The 21,682-nt window shown below is 44.4% G+C and overlaps 2 protein-coding genes across 2 annotated transcripts in view; both read right to left on the bottom strand.

Moving 5' to 3' along the window:
* LOC146599736 (bromodomain-containing protein 8-like) overlaps positions 1-2,150 on the bottom strand; it is a 4,756-nt gene extending 2,606 nt beyond the window's left edge. The window contains exons 1-2 of the mRNA XM_085298104.1: positions 1,869-2,150; positions 1,271-1,477 (exon numbers count right to left, since the gene is read on the bottom strand). Coding sequence (XP_085154230.1) covers positions 1,271-1,477; positions 1,869-2,150 — 489 coding nt within the window. The remainder of the gene's footprint in view (positions 1-1,270; positions 1,478-1,868) is intronic.
* A 3,729-nt stretch (positions 2,151-5,879) lies between these two features.
* Positions 5,880-21,640, bottom strand: BRD8 (bromodomain containing 8). Its single transcript, XM_085298102.1, has 21 exons — positions 21,547-21,640; positions 20,784-20,853; positions 19,728-19,777; positions 18,513-18,635; positions 18,274-18,354; positions 17,766-17,830; positions 17,007-17,143; positions 16,360-16,575; positions 14,931-15,075; positions 13,536-13,745; positions 12,866-13,146; positions 11,897-12,352; positions 11,446-11,539; positions 11,186-11,232; positions 10,580-10,794; positions 10,233-10,325; positions 9,945-10,013; positions 9,144-9,321; positions 8,351-8,455; positions 7,453-7,497; positions 5,880-6,295 (listed from the first exon to the last, which is right to left on the bottom strand). The coding sequence occupies exons 1-21, from the start codon at positions 21,567-21,569 to the stop codon at positions 6,236-6,238; spliced, it is 2,763 nt and encodes a 920-aa protein (XP_085154228.1). The 5' UTR covers positions 21,570-21,640; the 3' UTR covers positions 5,880-6,235.
* Positions 21,641-21,682: the final 42 nt, after the last annotated feature.

Raw genomic sequence — 21,682 nt, 5'->3', positions numbered from 1 at the left:
AAAAAAAAAAAAAAAAAAAGGAGAGAGAGAGACAGCTGAAATGGCAGCCCATCACCTGGAATCCTTTATCTACAAGCCAGCCAGCCTGCTGCATGTTCCTTTCCTGCAGCCAACCTCAGATGGGAGCTAGCACTCTCTGCCTTCTTCTGGAGGATGATGTTTGACCTAAGCTCTTCACAGCTTTGTCATGCTGCCAAGTACTTCAGTAACACCTGGATCTGATCTCTCATATCATAACCACCTCTAACTAGGTCAAAGCACTGTGGTGCTAACTGGAACCCAGGATTGTGTCAGTTCTCTTGCCTAGAGAGAGTCATGGATGAAGACAGGACCTTTGGGAGCTGAGGTAAGACTKCTTTGAGACACAGGCAAAGCTCTAGAATGTTGTAGGCTTTTTCTTCACATTGAATGTGACAGAGAACAGATTCAGCCAAGCAAGTASAATGGTGCTGCTGACATAGTGATTTGCTAGTACAGTGTAAAAGATGCATGAAGCGAGGATTTTTTGGAATCCAAAAATGGAATTACACTGTACAGGGACACCTGAGAATTCCTCCACAGGAAAGCTGAAACATGGAGCAGGCTCCTCAGAAATAAAGTAGATATGTACTATACAGGGCTTTGATTACTAGTCAGACCTCTAGTGAATTGCCAAGAGTAACCCTGTCCTGGCTGAACAAGTAGAAATGACTTCAGGGTTCCCATGTTTCCATCTCTCATATCTAAGTTTCAATAGAACAAACACATGTAGGCACTGAAAAAATGGCACTGTTCTTCCACTGTTATGTTCATCTGTCTCGGCAACATCTTGCAGGCTGGTAAGAGCCTAGAGCCCCTTGGACAAGGAACTGCATGAACCCATGCTAGACAATGCCTGCTTCCAAGAGATGACAGTCTCCAGGAGCAGATGGTTATTGCTGTCACATTCACGTGGGCCTACAACCAGCCAAGCTGTGTGCTGCGTAACACAGCAGTTAGAGCAAACCAAGTATTACCAGTTCTTCTGGTAATAAGAATCTTTCTACTGCTGAGGAGCTCTTCCTACATCTGAGTGTTTGATCTGTAACAATCTTCCTGTTCAAAAAGATCCRTATTGGTACATTAAAAGCATCCTTCCATGCCTATATTTCTTATGCATTCCCCTCACTCTGTCTCTTCCTCCCCACTTGGATCCTGGGACTTCCCCACTGCTTCTCTAGAGCTGTTTTCCTGCATGGTCTCTGTCTCTCATCCAGGATMTGAGGCTCTCTTAAGACCACCTCTCCCATACCTCTATTTCTGGGAAGTGCTCTTTCTTATCTTCTTCTGCCAGGATCTGCAGCTGACTTTCTTCTACTTCTGAGACTGCTGACCCCATGGTCTTTCCCTGGCAGCTTGCATCTTCCCCATTATCCTGTTTCCCAGAGCCACAAAAGTCCCAGTGACTCTGTGCTGAATCTGTGCTGCTAATGCAGAGAGGTTCCATTAAGTGGGTTACCTGCAACACAGAGGTTTATTGCTTCAAATTGTGAAGGCAAAAGGAAGAAAAAAGTAGCACAAATGGTATTTTTGCTTTCACTCACAAATGCTTTCCATTTTTAGGACTCTCTGCAAAATCTTCTGATGCACTCCTGCGTTATTAGTGTCAATTCACTGACATTTCAGTACTCTAGGGTGAGCTGTGCTCTGGCAAAGCATCTGCCTGGCTGCAGTGCCAGCTTTAAATAGGAACAAGGGCTAGGCTTGGAACAGGGAGCAAGTGAACTCTGGAACTTGCTTCTCCACCAGGATATTGCCATGCATCAGGATGGTGGAGGCACTGAAAACAGTAGTATTTCAGGAGGGCATGAGCCATGTAGCCCCCACTCCTGTAATCCAAAGAGACTTACCTCTGAGAGGAACTGGAGAAGGCTGTCCTGTTCACACTGTGTCTCCACCTTTTGGCAGTCTTCACTGTCATCCTCCCAGAGAGGCTCGCTGAACTCCCTGCAGTCTTCCTCTTGGCTGCTCTCCTCTAGTTCCCCCATGGCTGTCTGTTCTGTATTCCTCCAGTTCCCCACTTCTAGATCCACACTTGAATCCCAGCTGAGAAGAGACTGGAAGTCACTGTTCTTCTCGGACTCGCTAAGAGACTCGGTCTCAGATCCCCAACACACCCAGGCATGGCCCATCTGCAAACAAACGTAAAGAGAGATACAGCAATTTCTTTGTACTCTGCTCCACAACTACAAACTCCAGTTCATTTCCTGACGTCYTCAGAGACGCAAAGCATGGGGAAGAACGCTGCGAGGCAGGCAGCCTGCGCCTGAGCCCGCGCTTCGCGGTACGTGGCAGGGCTGCAGCTCCACAACACCAACCCACGCCTGGGACACTGAATCTCAGGTGTTATAGTGCCCTTCCTGTGCTCTCCCTGTGCCTGGGGGTCAGTGGGTTACCATGCCTTAGGGGGAAGCTGGGTGGGTTTGGAGCATGCAACTTTGATGCCGCTTGTTTAAGGTGCCAAAGGCTGTCAGCAGCAAGCACAAGTGCTGGGGCTCCTGAGCTCTGGTAGCTGTTGCGAACGATCAATGACGCCAAGGACAACTCACTGAAATTCCCTTTGCTGCTTGGTAAGAACTTGTTGTATTGACAATAACTTATTGTAAACACTACAGAAACTTAATTGTGATGGATGTGGTTTAATTGGATGGTGATTTCCTGTGTGTCTGACTAGAAGAACTATAACTATGAAGAGTCGCACAGTGATGGGAGACAGTTCTATACATGCTTTGAAAATAAAAATTAGCACTCTTTTGAGAAGGTGGAAACCATTCATTTCATCTTTGTTCATTAGTCTATGCCCAGGTCTTTTCCACGGTATGAGTCCATGAGGACCCCTGCAGAGTCTGGGGATCGGCTGCAGAGTCACAGTAACAGCAGTAAAGGGCTATCAGGAAAATCCGTGTTTTGCCACTGAACTCACCTGCCTGGACACTGTACCTGTGCAGAATTCTAGGCAATCATCAGCTGCCTTTTTATCGTTTTCAGTTAACTATATGCAACCTAATTTTTCCAGGGTTTTGAACAAGCATATTTCTCACTGACTTCCTTTCAGATTCTCATGACTGCTAGTGCAGTTGCAAACACAGCCTGCAGGGCATAACTGAAAGAAATTAAGAATCCACTGGGTTTGGAACGAGAACTCATTTGCTTATATTAGAACTTAATAACCCGAGCTAGGAGCAGAAAGGCCATACTTCTGAGATCCCTTTCAAAGTTAACTTCAGCAGAAGCAGATGAAACCTGATGAGGTAACAGATAATATTACCTGCTCTCAGCTTCCAGTTAAAGGAGTTGGGCAAACTGTGATTTCATCTGAAGAGTAACCATGCCTAAAGCAATTTACTGCAGGATCAGCAGAGCTGGGTGCACGAGCGTGGCCAGCTACCACAGCACAGCTAAAGACCAGAAAAGCCTTAGGCTAGGGTAATCCAATCACTTGCGATCATCTCTCTGTACTGCAGCTGAGAAGGATAAGCATTTTAAAATCAGCAAGCCGAGGTAACTTGGGCGTAAGCACTGATTAAGGTCTTTGGCCTTGCGTTCAGTTTTACTAAATCTTGGCATACTCAAGGTGCTAGAGAATGGAAGAGTAGCATTAGTGCATGGCGMGCAGGATGAGTGAAATAGTTGCAGACCACTTAGTTTCATACCAATTTCATATGAAACCTAAGGGATAGAGAAATACAGAAKTCTACTTTTAATGAAGACCTGCCTAATGGACTTTACATAAGTTGCCAACAAGGAATCATCATCTGAAGGGGAAGTTGGGGAAGTTTTAATTCAGTTTGTGGAGATTAGACATTGTGCAACTAAGAAGCTGGTAGAAGGTTTTTTTTTTTTAATCAGTCTTTAAAGGGAATTTACATGTCAAAAGAAAGAAAATGATAAAAGCCTGAGCTCTAGCAAATGAAATGCAAAATCCACAGAAAAGTAGACCCCCTCCCAAAACAAAGAAAAACTGAAGACATAAAAGCAAATGATAATAACAAACCTCATCAAAAAACATCAGAAGCAGAACGCCTGCCAGATGATCAGTGGGGATGACACACAATCAATCAGTGCTAACATCTCAGGAGAAAATAGGGCCAGTTGGAAAAACTAAATTAATCATCGTTATCAGCCGTTGCCACAGAGGAGATCATAAATAACCAAAACAGAGACTTTTTCTTAGGATGGGTCTGAAGGGCTGCTTCTAATTAAGATGTCAACAAGGGRCAGAATTAACAGAATTAATAGGCAGAGCATGAGATGATGAATTGAGTAAGAGGCTACGCGGTTCTGTAAAGGAAAATTGTCTTAGATTTTTTTTTTAATGATCATAAATAAGGTAATTAAAGGCTCCTAAATTGTCACGGGACAAGAAGAAAAGCTTTTTGAAGGAAAAATAAAAGAAGACACCAAGAGAGGAGTGAACAGCAATTCTTTCCATAATGAAAGCAGGTTACTAGTGGGATGGATGAAGGTCCACCCACACGCTGGAACTTCAATTATTCAGCCCAGACAAACAGAGCAGAGGCGTTACAGAGAAGACGGAGCCAGACTCCTCTCAGTGGTGAACAGTGAAAGGACAGGAGGCAATGAGCACAAGCTGTGGCAAAGGAAACTCAGCCTGGCTGTAAGGCAAACATTTACTCCATGAGGGTGGGTAAACACCAAAACAAATTGCTTCGTGAGGCTGTGGAATTTCCATTCTTGGAGATTTTCAAAACTTCACTAGACAAGGCTCTGAGCAACATGATCTACCTTTGAAGCTAGTGCTGCTTTGAGAAGCAGGTTGGACTAGATGATCTTCAGAGGTCCTTTCCAACCTGAATTATTCTGTAATATAGCAGAAAGCAAAAACCTTTGTAACTTGTTCCATGAGCGTAACAATTTGTAATATCTAGAAATTGAGACCAGAAATTTGTGCCCAATTTCAATAGTGAAGGGCACTAACCAGTAGGCAAATCAAGCAAAGGAGTGGATTCTGTATTTTGAGCACCAAATCTAGAGCGACTGTTAGTGGAAAAATACCTTAGCTCAGCCCTGGACTCAACACAGTGGGCCCAACCAACTGGAATACGAAACCTGGGAAAAGCAAGAGTTCTTGCGAGATGAGGTAACAATTCTGCTGGTCTTAATTGCAATGACTCTGGCTCCTGCAATTGGTGGGTCAGAAAGCTGAACCTTGTGCATGCTGCGCAAGAAAACCATGTAGACCACATCCAGCTGTTGGAAACATCAGGAAAGATCACTTTTTTCCTTTTTTCCTGGAAGGCCAGGGCAGCAGAAACTACGCCATTTTTGGCTCACAAGTCAAATGAACAGAAAACAAGTCGGTCACTTGAGGATTGCCAGAGGGAATTCAAACTCAGTTAAGTGTCTGGGTTGCTGAGGAAAAGAATTGTAGTCTGCCATAGAGAGAAACAGTTCAAGAGCTCCAATGTCCAACCAGAGGAGATGAGTGCTGAAAGCAGATACTGGCAAGTTTACAGTTGCTASAATGACAGGAAATTTTCACTTGCTTACCCCTTTCCGTACTCTGGGAAAAAGAAYGTAAGGTACATTCAATACCTCAGTCTCTTTAAGTGAGGCTCTGACAAGRCTAGTATTTATTTTTTTTGTGATTAGATCTCCTGGTGTATTTCGTAACAGTACCACATCCTTACACGCTCAACCAGGAAATCTTCCCCTCGCTCCAAGAACTACACACCRTTTTGATAATTAACTGATAACAAAGCTCTGCAGTGCTTGTTTGCAATAGAGATAACTGGAAATTAGTTATATATGCAGATATGGAAGATAAGTATGCACAATGATACAGAAGCAGGGTTCCTCACTGCAGCGCTGTGATATTAAGTACACTGCACACGGTACAATGGATTTGTTCTCAGACTTTAATATACATACACATTTACACATCACTAGTAAAAATCTGTACACTTCACATTACAGTACATACAAGCCACCAGTTGCTAGCTAACACCAGAACACTGATGAAGCCCAAGACTACTGCCCTAGAACAGGCAGCAGGGCCAGTCTTCCCCTCCAGGGAAGTTTCTTTGGGTTACACATTCTGACAAGATATTGCTTTCAGAGGGATGAGCCAAGGAGGTGGAGCAGGTCCCAGAAAGGAACACACAGCTTTTCTTCCTCTTCTGACAGTTTTAACAGCGTCTTGCTGGCATTCCAGCTCTGGATGCCAGGTGCTGGGTTTTTCCATCTGTCTGCAGCATCATTTCTTCATCTTCATGTCTGCCTCAATGGCACAGCGACGCCCTCTGGTGCCTCCGTCCTAGTCACCAGGCAAACAAAAGGATTGGTGTTAGCAGAGAGTTATGAAACACTAAATCCAATATGCTTCCTCCAGTACTCGGGAGGCAAGGAACTGTGCAGCTTGTAACACCTTTCCCTGCCTTCCAAGCAGGAGAAAGGGAAGCTGTCCTAAGGAGGCCTCGGGAGATCTGCCTGCAGACCTACCTACAAAAATCACTGTGGATACAACACAGGTGCTAGGATTTGCAGCATCTCTGTGCACTGCTGACAGCCAGGACAGAGAAGGGCAGCAAGGCTCTCACCCAGATGGATGCTTTTAGAGCCTGCACAGTGCAGGTTTTCTCAYAAGTGACAAATTCTAGCTTGGCTCTTAAGATGGGAAGAGGAAACCGCTGACTAACCTACCTTATCAGCTGCTGATCCCTATGGGAAGTGATCCTCCAGTTGAGAGACCCTGGCACTAGCTCCCTAGCTTCTCCGCACAGCTGCTCTCCATGAGTAGAAGGCGAGCTGAGAGCTTCCTTTGATCCGCTGCCCTCTCCCTCTGGCTGATATGCTGACTCTCCCGGAGTACTCCTCTGTCTTTAGATATATGCGAGAAAAAAAAAACTCTCCATCTTCCTCCCCTCTCTCCTTCCCACACTCAAAAGACTTGGGGTTTCCCAGAAGGGAATAGCTTTCCAAACACTTCCAGATCACCATAGGCACAGATCAAGACATTTCTGCAGGTTATCTTATTTGTTTTCTGGACCACGAATGAGAAAAGRGTACACAGCTGATTCCTCACTTTCCCCAGACCCTTTGTACTTTCTTGGACGTGAGAAAGGGGCAGCTGTATAAGCACGAGAGATGTCAGAACTATAGTGCTGCACTTGACCTGTCTTCCCACTTGCATGGAAAGAAAGCAGGAGAGTAGTTGTGGAAAACAGCAACAGCAGATGACAAAACAAGAATACTCGAAACCAGAAGCAAAGACTCAAGCCCCTCCCATTCACCCACACTGAGAACAAGGGACTGAGATGTTTCTTCTCTAATAACCATGGYTGTACAACCACTAAGTTAACACACATTGCTGCAATGCTAAAGATGCTGTGACAGTGCAGTGATCACCCAGGCAAGGAGCAGAGGACACTGCCAGCAGTACCACAGTGCCTGCTGCAGCCTTTCAATACTTACAAAGAGAGAGAGAAGGAAGGCAGGAGAGCCCATTGGGACACTGTCCTGTTAAAAGGCCAAACAGAAGGACTTATCAGATATCAGATACAGAAATGCACACGCCACATAGAAGCAATGAGCCCACATACATCAGCATAGAGAAACGTATGCCCCACTCCCCTTCCCGCATGGCAGCAGTCTTATGCAGCAGGAACATAAAAATGGACAAAAGAGGGATACTGCGAGAGTAAGAATGCTAGGAAAGRGATTTTCTCTCCTCAGCCATGGCAAGCTCTGGCCTACCAAATAATCTCTTTGCACTGTGCATTCAGTCACACCACAGCTAAGCAGGCAGTCCTTGCTGTCACAATGCTATGTGCACCAGCTAAGAGCACCTGAAAACACCTGAMTCAAGGCTGGGCATGTCTTTACAACAGAAAGAAAAACCCTACACTGATTACTAGTTCAGATCAAATGCAGAAGTCAAAAGTTCTCTGGTGTGCTTTACACAGCAGACCAGACTGCAGTAATTCCCCAGCTCTAAAAATCTCTGATGAGGAAGCAAAGAATATAGACAGGCTAGTCTTCCAAATCTCCACACTTTCACTTTTCTGCTCTAGCATGCCTCCTCCAACACTCTGCTCACTTCCCTCCAGTTCTGATAACTAGTTATTTAAAACAGGGAACAAAACTATTGGGATTACAGAGATAACTCATGGAACCTGCCTCTGGGATGAAGTATAGTTCCGAGCTGAAATCTAACTGAAGGACACATTTAAAGAAAGATTTCACATGAAGAAGCTGGAGCTACTGCAACCKTAAAAATATCCTACTCATCTTTGGTATGGGAACTTCATGTAGGATCCTGGGATTCTCCCAAAGGTATTGACCACCCTTCYGTAGGGTGCAGCATCCTCACCTTTTCTGAAGCATCTTGTTTGCGAGTGGAGTCTCGCCCACGCAGGCTCTTTGCACTGATCCCTGATTCCGATGTTTGCATGATCAGTTGTGTGGCCAGAAATTGCTGCATGAAAACCACACTCTCAGTTAAGTTTCTCAGGTAAAACAAACTCAGTTAGTGCTTGTCAGTTAGTATCACAAACCACAGGGCTAGGAATGATTAGGTCAGAGGCAGTTTCAGTTCCTTGTTTGTTCCTCAAAATAAATTGCTCCTTTCACCTCAGAAGCCACAAGTTCTGRAGGACTATAAAAACCCAATTAAAACCTTGTTAGCCCTGCCAGTTGGGACATTCCACTTCAGCAATTTTAAATGGCACGTAGTAGGAAGACAGTCTCAGAACATAGCTTTACATACATTTTAAAGGCAGCATAAACCAGCATAGCTACCAAAAGAAGCAACCCTGTCCCTGTTGTCCCCCAATCCTGTTGCTTGTTTCTGCTCCAGAACCACACCATGGTTCTCGCTGGCCTGAACATGTGTATACCTCTTGAAGGGGATTACAGCTGAAATTGGTCTSGGTTGAACCTGGGAAACGTTTGGCTGTCTTAGTTTTAACCTACACTGATTCCATAGCCTAGTTCACCACCACCACTTGAGCTAACACAAGGACAAGAAAGATGCAGGGGAGGATGGGACTACTTCATTCAAAGATATTGCAGGTAAAGTGTGGGCTTACATTTGGAAATCTTTCCCATACCTATGAACCAAGGCACATGCTCTGCCCTGCACTGGTCTAGGCTCAGAATTTTACCTGGATTTGCTCCAGGACATCTCGCTGCATCTCCACAGCCATGTGATACACATCGTGGTCAGAGCTGTTGTACATAACTGCATTTTGAAACATCAGCATAATATCACGCTGGAACTCAGCTGTGGTTCGTATCAGCCCATTCTCAATGTTCTTCTTAATGGTAGATAAATCCATTGGCCTATGAAAGAAATGCAGTCAAAAAAATATTCAGCTCTTCCCTCCCTCTTCTGCAAATAGACCTTGGCCTGTGGCATGTCTAGTTAGACCATCTACTCAATTTAGTAGCACCAGACCCAACTCCTCTTCCATACAGGCTGAGTTCCTGAGTTCCAGGAGAATGTCTCAGGTCAGGAGACRTGAGTTGTACAGCAATCACCATGAATGCTGACAATGCCTTGAGAGAGGCATTTGAGATCCAGGCATCGCTGAAGGAGACACGAGGGAGCTAGAGCTACACCCACTGAACTGTTCAGGAGAAAGTTCTGGAGCTAGCAGGGGATTCTGGTAACTCTTCCAGAAGAAGACATTACCCTTGACAGTAGAACAGCCAGTTAAAGAAGATGAGTCTGTGGAATTTCAGAGACTAAATTCTACCCTTTGATAGAAAGCTGAAGAAGCAGACCACAGTCACATACCACCTTGCTGATAAACGGTGTTCTGTCTAAGCCAATGTAATGAACTCTCTAAAAAGAGTGCTATATAAAGACTCCTGTCTGCCACTGAAGACAGCCTTTTTCTTGAGGAAACCTGTTCCTGACCAAATGATGCTAGAATGCAACTTAATACTGCTAAGTCTCTCACCTCTGCACAATACTGTGGTAACCTGGGGCTATATCGTCAGTCACAGGCTGTAGGAAGACATTGGCATACCTGCAGAGAGAAGGAGTCCACTGAGTGCTCTCTTCTTGGCAGTAAAGGAGCAATCCTTAAATATCTGTTGCAYGCTCTCATGTTTTTTTGTCTACTACCAGGATCAATATGATTCACCATCTCCCAGTACCAAATCAGAACAGCCTCAGAGACAGGAGAGTGGCACATTGCCTGAGATTAGTCACTTTTTTCTTCTACTTCTCAAAACATCAAATTCACCTGTGATTAGCTGCTGCTCTCCAAACTAGCATGATGGCTTTCTTCCAGATCTTCTGGGCCTGTATTGCTTCCTGGTCCTCACTGCACACAGAGCTGAGAAGAAAAGAATGCCTTTGACATACCTACACTAATCCATGCCAAAGACAGAAAGAAACAGTGGGACCTGGTACTATGGTGCTGTCTGCAGGCTTATGCCTATGAGTAAGGAGAACCTCATGCCAGACAGATCAACAAATTCCCTCTTCAAACCCACTTAGTCAGCAAAACAGACACGAGAATCCCAYGTTCCCTCCACAAAACAGCCTGGGATTGCCACTGGTGTAGCTGAGAGCTTCAGTGATACTCACAACTGCGAGGAGGCAGGGCTGCTGGGGATGGAGTCAGCTAGCGTGTGAGACTGTAATGGTGCATTATGGACACTGAAGCCATCATCGCTCTCACTCACAGGGGGTTCGTTATCCATCTCTGATAGATATCCCTCACCCTGATCTTCTTCTTTGGGCTCCTCCAAACTGGCAGCCTCACTGGCACCATCCTCATCGTCCTCTTCACCCTGCCCATCCTGAAATAGACACAGAACATAAGTCTGCACAGCCTGCTACAGCAATGACTCACAGCCTCCAAGGCAGCTACGGCTTAGGTTTAGCTAATAAAGGTGATTTTCTTGCTATTGCTGCTGTAAAGGTGTTTCCACAAAATTTCAGTCACTCTGTCTTGCCTGTTGCTCCACTACACACACACACACACACAAACACACACAAACACATCCACACATGGCTTTATAGGGTCTGAAGTAATCTTCCCTTTAGCTCCAACTTCAGACAGCCCACTCTCTTGTCAGTGCAGCAAGCTGAACATAAGCTTTGTTTTTCAGCAGATGGGAGCTAGGAAGCAGCAGCAGCAAGATGTTGTAACTATAGAGCCCAAGATGACTACAACCAATTCAGAATTACCTTCATCTGACTCCTAAACAGGGCCTGGGCCTCTTCTTTCATTGACTCTGAGAAAGAAAGAAAAGCAGCAAGGTTATGATACTCCAAAGTAGTCTTTCCTGCTTCAGCTCCTGTACCAATACCTGCTATCCTGCAGTAATTACCACTGTTCCTGCATGTATCTTCTTTTCTCCCTCCTCCCCGAAAACTGAACAAGATCACTAACATCTATCCAGCTAATAATGTTGCACATAAAAGATTTCCTAGCTGAATTAAGTTACCTGACAGCTCAAATTTGTGCTGAACATCAGCCTGTGAGGAGTCTTCACTCACATTTGGGACTTGTGGAGGGGATGAATCATCATCAGGTGGGGTCTGGAGGGAAGAGAAATGCACAAATCTAGATGTTTGTGTCAGCTTACTTCAGTGAAGGTGTGGGCACATCTCACTCACCCTAACCTAACTCAAGGCCATGAGGTTCACTGAGTACCTTCCCAACAGCAATTCTGCGYATGGGCAGGGGGAGATAAATAAAGGCACTGCCTAGAGTGGAGAGCTTTTCCTGCAGATTGAACAGATCAGCAGCATGACCCCCAAGGAAACAGTCAGTCACACTTATTGAAGGGTCACCTTCAAACACAGCAATTATCCTTCCTCTAAACGTCTCTCCTACCTGCCACAACTGCTCCTTTCTCCTCACACCATTTCCAGGCAGCCTCCCTGCTCACATACCTCTGTCTTCACTGTATTGGACACTGGGTCTTCTCCCTTGGCTGACTCTATCTCAGTTTCAGAACTCTCTCCTGCTGTCACAGATGCTCTTTGATCCTCTTCTATCTCTTGACTCCTAAGCTCTGGTGTTTCTGTTGCTCTTGCAGTTGCTGGTATGGGTTCATCAGGGCACAGCTGATTCTGCTCCTGCTCTGCAGGTTCTGTCTTTATTTCTGATCCCAGTTCTCCAATGCCCATTAGGTCTCGAATTCCTTTTGTTTCTGGCTCCTCACATTCCAGTCTTTCCTGCTTCACAGTCACAGACACTTGGGGTATCTGGGCCTGTTTCTCATGCTCCTGATGAATTGGGTGTTCCCATGGGCCAGGCAGGGCCTGAGGGTCATCAGTATCTTCACAGAAAGAAGACAGAGCAGCTTCAACAACTGCTGCATCCAGGACTTCAGGATGGTCGTCTACCTTTATTCCCAAAACACACACAGCAGTGCAGGCCAAGGTCAACAAGAAAGATTTAAAAATAAATTCAAAATGTTACATTGTAATGAGCCAACTTTGGAAGAAAACTCCTAGTGTACCGTGTCTACCCAGTTTCCTTCAGCAGTAGGACTCACATTACTCCCCTACATACTATGTCTGAGACCTTGTCTCCCAGAGAGCTTTCAGTTTCAGAAATACTGGTCCTGGGAAGTATGTCATAAGCAGCACTCCTCTGTCTGCCAGATCCATGGCCCAAACCCCACCCAATCTGAGGAAGAGATTTCTTTCTGTACTCTGAAACGCAGTATGAAGCTAAACATGGCAGACAGTGGTGTCATAGGGTTATTCCCTATTCACGTGGACAAAGGGAGAATGTGCTTAAGATAGTTACTATTTGCTTGTATAAGCAGACTAAACAGGTGAATAACAAGTACTTGGGATTAATCTAACTGGATGTGGAACAAAACACACTGGCTCTCTACTTTGCCTGGTTACCTTGTCCTCAATGATGGCTATAATGTTTCCAACAGTATCAAAGTCCAGCTCTTCCCCAGTATAGGACACTGCAATATCCATCTTCTCAGCTAAATCCAGGTCTTCTTTCCCATCCATGCAGTGATCTTTGGAAGGCCCTGCACTGCTGCCAGCTGCAGAACCCAGGCATTCTTTCTTGATGGAATCAATGATCATGGATATTTCACTGCTGTCCATGGACACTGTCACTGTATGGGAATCAGACACTGCCTCCATGGAAACACAGGCTTCTGGCTGGCTCACTGGACAGGGATGAGARTGACAATCAGAGACCAATCTGGTGAAGTCATGCCCACATAAGGGAATATTGCAGTGGGCAAGACAAGCACCAATCACATATATCCAAAGTCCACCCACAATAGCATTGCACAGAAAAATGAAAGACAAATATGGGTGGTATTTGCTTTCACACAGTAGAGAAAAYGAGAATCCAGCCCTTGAATCACAAYCAGGCAACATACYATTAGCACCCTCACCCCCACCCAGCAAATCCTGTTCAAATTCCATCTCCAAGAGCACCATCTGTTTACTCCAGAACCCAGCCATAAACACCCCTTCAGAAACAACAGTGAGTCCAAGGTGACAAAAGCCCCAGCTGAGACCCTGCTGAGTGTGTAGTCCAGGAACGCACCTGTTGCTACACTTTCTGGAGTTGCAGCTGGTGGCACAACGGACGGTGCTGACAGCGTGGGCATCATGACAATGGTTGCCTGGGACACAGGCTCTACTGGGGGTGGTAGGAGCTTAGCTGGAGGTTCGCTGGCAACAGCGGAGAAGGAAGCAAGAGGTGAAGTGAACTGTGCAGGACCAGCTTCTAAAAGCCGGGAAAGCGTAGGAGCACCTAACAGAAAGTAGAAGGGAAAAGCACATGAGCAAGAAGCAGCCACCACTGAACTCCACAAAGCCCCACTCGGCTTTTTGCTGGCTGATGACTTCCTCTGGGGCAGGATGCTAAGTACCTACACAGGGTCCCAAAACCTATATGGAAAGCTTGCACCAAAATGCATGACTCCTTGGTGTGCATAACCTGGGATAGAACCATGCAGACTATGGGACACTGTGTTTAATGTACGAGCTGGAGAGGCTAAGCTACACATGCAGAGAGATGCCCTTCCAAAGGCTCATCCCAATAAAACTATGGGAAATCTCAAAAACAGTGCGAAGAGCGCCACACAGGGTAAGCCAAGACAAACAGTTATCACAAGAGCCAAAAGGGAGCAGAGGGGATCTCTTTGCAGGTCTTTCCTGGAGACTTCCTCTTAGTTAAAAGGCTGCCATTCATCTTAATCATAATTTCTGGTCTGAACTTACTTAATCACCTCAAACAAATAAGCAGGACTTAAAGAACAGACAGGGATAAAGAAAGTGAGCTTATCCATTCAGAACTCCAGCATAAATCATCAGTTACAGGTAGTATGACTAAACCACTGGTTAACATGGGCTGGAAAGAAACTTTACCTTAGGGATATTTCTTTAGAAAGGCTCAGTGCAAAGACTTCTGCACTGTCCTTTCCAYCCCCCTGTATGGAAATTATCCTAGAGCCCAGAGTCCATTGCAGTCTAACCTTAACACACCTCTGAGCTAAAGCAGAGCTAAGATATGCGAGTCCTCCAGCTTCACAAGGAGCTGCAGTTTGACAAAATGAGAATCAGACACCAGACCCATTTTTCCCAACTCTCAACTAAGCCTTTTTTTTCCACATTGAAGTATCTACTATTAGCCAGTATTAAAACCTGAAACTAGACTGAATGCACCAGGGTCAAATCAAGTTTAATTGTTTCAGCCATTTTTCAAGGTACTCTTTTTCTGTAAAAATTAGTTGTCTTAAAAAAAAGGTGAGGGGAAAGATAGAGAAATAAAAATAGAACTCAAAGCTCCCACACCAGCCAGGCTGGATRTTTTCATCTCTCTACAACTAGGATTCCTAATGCAGTCTGTGAAATTATGGCACATAACTGGAAAGTTGCTAAAGCCTCAGGTACATCTGAAAGKGAAAATTGTACAGGAAGAGTCCCTGTGAGTTACCTGAAGCAGCAGGAGATGCTGGGACCGCACCAGGTGCCGACTGCATTTCCCCACTGTGCAGCACTGGAAGGACGCTTCCTACCTCCAGCAGGACTCCTGAGCTGTTCATGTGACCAGAAGCCACTGCCATTTCGTTTTCACCAACCTGCCAAAGGAGGACACAACTGAAGTTCCTGGTGACTCTCTACCAGATACGCACCTCCACAAATATGTCCATCATTTGATGTCTCAGCATGTCTTCTGTGCTTTTTTTCCAGTCTAGTCCCTGCCTGAGGCCTCTTATGCAAGTGCACAACAAGACAGTTTGAAACTAATTGTTGTTCTTCAGCTAAAATACAGTTGCTGTGCAATCCTCCTTTGAAGTCAGGCCAAATACATATTTTGCTCTACCTCAGCTCTTCTGGTCAAGAATCTTATAATTCTTTGCAAATACCAAGAGATTCAGTCTCTCTACCCCCTCAGATGTCAGGGAATTATTCCTTTTTTGAGTTGAGGGAAACTGAAGCACCAAGATGGAAAAGTAACTTGATCAAGGTCACACAATAAACCTATGATAGACCTTGAAGCAGATGCAAAACAGCACTGTCAATACAAAGAAAACCCAATCAAAGTCTTCCACAGCCAGTCTCTTTTCCTCACTTCCTCATACCTTACATTGCACCCTGCAAACATATAACCCATGGAGTCTTCAGACAAGCTAACAAGTAGAAAAGACTCCCAACCTGACTATATATATAAAAAAAAGGCCACCAGCAATACATCTATTCCATTTCACAAGCACTGACACAGGGAGCCRTATCACAGGCAGGCTGATGGCTGCTACTTTCAGACAGGGCTCTGAACAAAGAAGGGCAATGGTCGCCCTTCTAATATTTCCAAAGTCACTAATACCAGAAGGGGCCAAAATTGCTTGTCATCATAGTGATTTAAATTACTTTTTACAACCTAAACTAGCAGATGATTGAGCCCACCTCAATACCAGTCATAAACCCTATTAAAGGACTCCCTATTCCTATGTTAAGACCTGTCTTGAATATTAAAATTCAAGTTCCTGCCAAGATGTAAACAAGAAACGTGAGCCCAATGGAGAAAGCACCAAGAACACCTCCATGGAGACTGACCAGGATGATGCCTACTAACATGATCCCCTAGGAAGAATGATTTCCTCTAGCAGTGTCTGCAACTCCAACTCCTTATGACCAAAGGGTGCTAGCTAGTCTTATGCGCTGACTGACTGCACCCACAGTACACTGGGAAACAGTYCCACCTCTGTGGCTCACAAGGGTCACTACATTTCTCAGATTTCATTTCTGTTGGGACTCTTGCAAAAACTGTGTTTTTAAAAAGCCTTTGCAGCTCCCCCATTTCAGTGGGAGAGTCTGGACCAGATTGTTTGTGTGCTTGCATATATGAGCAGAGAGCTCCATACCAGCCTGGGGCTTGTGGGCAGGAGACTGCCCTTCTTCAGCAGCTCTGAGAGCAGAGGGGAAGGAGGCGGAGTTGCTTTTTGTCCTAGCATCTTTTTCTGGGGTGAATCATCAGTGACTGGGGTCATGGGGGCATCCAGGGGAGCAGAGCCTGGAGGGGTGTCAGGGATTCCAATGAAGGAGGCAACTGGGGTGCTGGGCAATGTCCCTGGAGTGACCTGAGAAAGAGAAAAACCACACTGTTCAAAGCCACACTCCATCACATGGACTAGACCCACTTGCTCCTTCCCCCAAGAGCACTGATCCAGCACACTGCAGACACCTACTCCATTCACTCACTACACCTACTCCAGCCAAATGCTTTCATCCTTTCCCTGCCCTGTACTGCCATTTCCCAGGCACAAAGAAGACTCCCTGGCCAACCCACTGATGCCCCTACACAGCCTTTGATCTAAAAACCTGATTATCACAGACATCGAAGACAACATGTATCTCGAACAGCACTGYACACCAACCACACTACAGAACTACCATAGAGAAAAGTCTGCAAAACAAGGCAAGGGCTTCTCYCCAGGCTCCTGTTCCATGACAGATGCAGAGACCCATGTCCCAAGCTGGTCTTTGCCTCTCGCCATGGAAGTGTCCTTACCCCAGGGCTGGCCTCATCTACAGCAGGCTGAGACAGATCTCCCAGAGCATAGTCTCCCCCTGGGGAGGTTGAACCTGCAGGGGAGCGAACCATCACACCCGTTAATCGTCGTGGCGGATTCTTAATGGCTTGACGAGCTGGAAGAGATGAGGAAAAAAAAGTGAGATTTCATTACTGCATTTTGGACACTCCCTGAGAGCTACTTCTGTCTTTGTCCTAAAGGACCTTAGGGAAACAACAATTTATATTATGGAAACTTCTTGCACCAYACTAGGCTCAGTTCTCAAATACTACTAGCAATGGATAATACACTTTAATTTCAAATTTCCCCAGCAGTTGGGTATTCTCTACCTCCCACTACTGGCACATTGGTTCACCGAACTGCACTAAGCACTATAAAAATGCATTAAATAATCAGAACAAACCTCTTTTCACTTTATTGTCACACAGTGATCAAGAGGAAAACTAAAGAGATGAAAAGCCTGACATTAAAAAGCTTCTTGCTAATACTTCTTCCTCTTATACACTTTTTCTTTTTTCTTTTTTTTTAATAGAACTTGTTCTCTTCTCAGAAGTCTTTGCATTTTTCCCTGTTACAAATACAGTGCTGGAACAAGAATAYGAACTTTGTTTGCTGTTCTTAGGGTAAAGGAATTCCTCTTGAACAGATCTTAACAAGACTTAAAGATTTCCCAAATGTTCTTAAGAACATTAACATCTATCTGTGAAGAGCAGTAAGGGAGCACATTCCCAACTTACCCTGATAAGCAGCATCTGTAGCCTTCCTCTTCACTTCTGCCTCCTCCTCCTCCATTTTTTTCTTTCTGTATATAGAACCAGAGCCTACTGTCACACAGCATCCTGCTGCCATTTAGTTCTTCATGCACAATCAGCTTACAGATCTCTGCCCCATAATCTCTAGGCAATAATGAACTGCCTTTGCGGGCTCAGACTCAATTCCTCTGAGGAAGGGAGTCAGAGGCCAGYCAGAGAATGACAAACTTTGCAGGAAGTTTCACTTCCAGCTGACTATTAAAACAGAGGAAGCAATCGTCGTATTGCAAGCCATCACCAAGCTCTTTACTGAGAACTCCAAAAGATGCTCCCCATAAGCTGGTGCCCCACAATCCAAATTAAGTCCATCCTTAGAAGCCAAAGCATCTTCCCAGCTATCCGATATCTCTCAGCCCTAAGTGCATTGAGCAAGAGAAGTCTGCCAGGCCAAAGTGTCAGGGAAGCATAATACGGAAATAACTAAATAACCCACATCATAATCTCATTGCACAGCTCCTCCAGTCTATTATCCATGTGTCCAGCCTGGATCAGCTCTGCATCCTTCTTGAGTTGCCTGTAATCAGAAAATCTTCTTACTTACTTGATCACTGAGCAATAAATCCTAAGCAGCTCTTGTTCCCCATATTTTTACCCCATGCATCTCTCCACCTATGCCATTTCCTCAAGACATGACCCCCAGCTTCACCACAGCTTAATGCCTCTACCAAATACCTGTATTTCTCCTGAGTCTCTTTAATCATTTTCTTCAATTCTTCAACTCGTTCTGCAGTCAGTTTCCGCACAATAACATCTTCCACAGTTTCAACAACCTCTCCCTTTTCACCACGTTTTCTCCTATAGAAGAGAAAAATAAAATAGTTCATGCAYGAATCACAGAAAATCCCAGTTCTCCTTTCATAAATGGCTCGTCTGTCATTCCTGCCACAAAATCAACCTCTTTCAATTTATCTCATATAATATTGGAAGGCACAATGTTCAAACAATCTCTTCTGATAAGTTCTAATCCTTAAATGTGTCCAATATTAAAAACTTCAGAAGATTAAAGATGAAATCCCATTTCAAATGTTCAACCTGCAAATCAATCATTCAACTTCAGACAAGTTTATTCTTATCTGTGATGAAACATCTACTTCTCTTCAATAACTCTACTAGGCTCTTTGTTTTTGTAACACTACTGCCACTTTATTCAGCACTATCATAAATAACTACTTTTAAACATGTTGCCTTTAATTTAATTTGGTGTCAAGTCCCAATGCAAAATGCTTGAACTTAGAAATATCTGACACCACAAAGCTGCAATAAAACTGATAAGAAAACAATCCAAAACCACTGCAAAAGAAAGAAAATCATAACTTACCACGTCACTTTTACTAGTTTCCTACTCTTTTTTCCTTATTCTGAATTMTAATTTTATATATAAGATCTTCTGATCAATAAGACTATTATTTAGGGTTTTATTCCAGGCAAACAGATGTTCCCGTTTGCAGCATTATCTCCCCAAACACACACCGCAACTTGTATTAATGTATCTGAGGCCAAACGGCCCCAAATACCTTGCCATGTACTGGCACTGTAATGATAGTAAGAGTATGTGAAAGACACTAACAAGCACACAGTAGCCAGTTTTAGAACGATGTATTACTGAAACATATCAGTCTTGCAAAAGAGAAGATCAGATAAAAGAGATACGGGAAGGATATTCCAAGGAACACCCTGGGCTTTCTTCCCAGCTGCTCTTCCCATTGAGCCAGTTTTCAACATCTGCCAYACTCTAATCACACTGCCTGCTCAAGGCAGTGTCAAAACTGAATTTCCTCATTCTTGTACACTCCTCCTGGGAAACTATTATGAAATGCTTTGCTCTAAGAACTGACAAGTTTCTCTGGAACTGCTGTGGATGGCCCTCGCTTCAGACTTTGTACTCACTTAGGGGTCTCAGTAGTCTCCAAGAGCTCTGAATACTGGGAGGCACAGTGCTAAGAAGAAACAAAGAAAGTTAGATAACACCCAAAAGTCACTAACAGCAAATCACTGTCAACAAAGACTTCAGGGCACCTACTCCTCCTTCTTCAGAGGTCTAACACTTTCTGGACATATCTGACTATCCTCCCCATAGTTTCCTCCAAGATTACAATTTAATGTACCTCAACATGAGGAAGCATATTCCCTCCCTACTCTACAACTGCTCAGGCTGACCTTTAAAACAAAGAAGAGAGGTTCCCAACTAACAATTTACAAATCAAAGAAAGTAAGCATAATTAGGAGCTGTAGCTGTAATGTTTTGCTCTGTGAACATGCACCAAAAATGTTTCAGTGGAGAAGGCAGCATTATAACAAGGCCAGTTTCATAGTTTATCAGAACTAAGAAAACAGTAGGCAACATAGAAAGGAAAGAAAGGAAAAAAAAAAGACTCTTCCTTCCTTGAGTCTCTGAATCTCTTTCTAGTACTTACACCACAACACTCTCTGATGCCTGCCCCAAYACCTGGACACACCAAAAAACAATACACGACAAGGGCAAACAYGAATTCCAGCAGCAAGGAATTCTACAACTTACGTGCCATGTGGGTTTGCTTTGAACCTGCCTCCTGTTAGTTGCATTTAACTCTTGTATTGGATGATGTATTGAACAATTAATCCTTATTCATCATCAGCATGCCACTTCTGATTTTACAAACATCTCTCTTTCACACTGAAAGGGTCTAGCTTACTTAGCTGTCCCTTACATGGATGCCCTTGATAATCCTTCTTGTCTTTTTCTGAACCTTTCCTAACTTATACTGTAAGCTCAAAGTTAACTTCAGAAACAGGAAAAAGCATTTAATATGATTTAAAAATAAAATTGATTAAAAATGTTTTTCTATTTTTTTTCTGTTTTTTTAAAAAACAAAAACCAAACCAAAACAACAGTCTCTTAGACAGCTGTCTTATATAGCCAATAGAGAACTAATTTTTTGCAAGATTGAAAAGTCAGTACCTTACCTTTTGGGAAAACCAATCAGGTGGGCGGCCTGGCTCTGCAAAGGGTTTGATAGCTCTGCTGACTGAGACCCTACAGAAGAGAAATGGTGAGCCACTGTAAACCTACTTTCTACTACAGCCAACATGCAGCAAAAAGGTGCTGATCTGTCTCAATATTCATCACTCTGAATAGTCCCCATAATGACAGTAAACTTGCCTAGATACAGTTATGTTTGGGAATTATTCAAGGATAGCTTTAGGACTCAAAAACACTTGCCTACTCTCAAAAACACACCCCCTCCCTTGCTTTGAAAAGTAAGTTTCTAGCTTCTGATGACACTTTTATATTTCCACAACTAAAACTTTATTTTGGTGAGGGAAAGGGGCAGCAAAACACAACCATGAGTCTAGAAGTGATGCTCAGGACGCTAATAAATGTGTTTCTTGACTGCAGCTCGCTTTATAAACATGTTATTTTTTCATTGTTCCAATTAACACACTTCTGTTTTTACACAGTAGCTACAAAACAAGAACAAAGATTTTCAAGATACGTGTCTAATACATCCACACCATTTCGAGCAGAAAGTACATGGAAAGCACAACATGACCAGCCATTGCACAACCAATCGGTGTAGYGAAAGGCAATAAGCCAACACAACGCGAATCTCCGCTTTGCTCTGTGCAGCCTCCGGCGTGTGTAAGTCCCAACACGGAGCAGCGTCCGGCCAGGCAGCACCAGCAAGGGGGCGCCGCGGTCCGCACCAGCCTCTGCTCAGTCCCTTACCAGTTCTGGTCCCCGCTCCGCATGACGGACGAGGCCAGGCAGAGCTTCTCGCGAATGGACCAGGGCTCGGTGGGGCCGGCGCTCAGCAGCTTGTGCTCTGCCGGGAAAAGGGAAAAATCCACCGGCCGGCGTTTGC

The sequence above is a fragment of the Rhea americana genome, unplaced genomic scaffold (genome assembly GCF_003343005.1).
Source record: "Rhea americana isolate MKP2758 unplaced genomic scaffold, rheAme1 scaffold_135, whole genome shotgun sequence".
NCBI lineage: Eukaryota > Metazoa > Chordata > Aves > Rheiformes > Rheidae > Rhea > Rhea americana.
The sequence above is the reverse complement of the archived record's forward strand: the minus strand, read 5'-3'. Positions and strand labels throughout refer to the sequence as shown.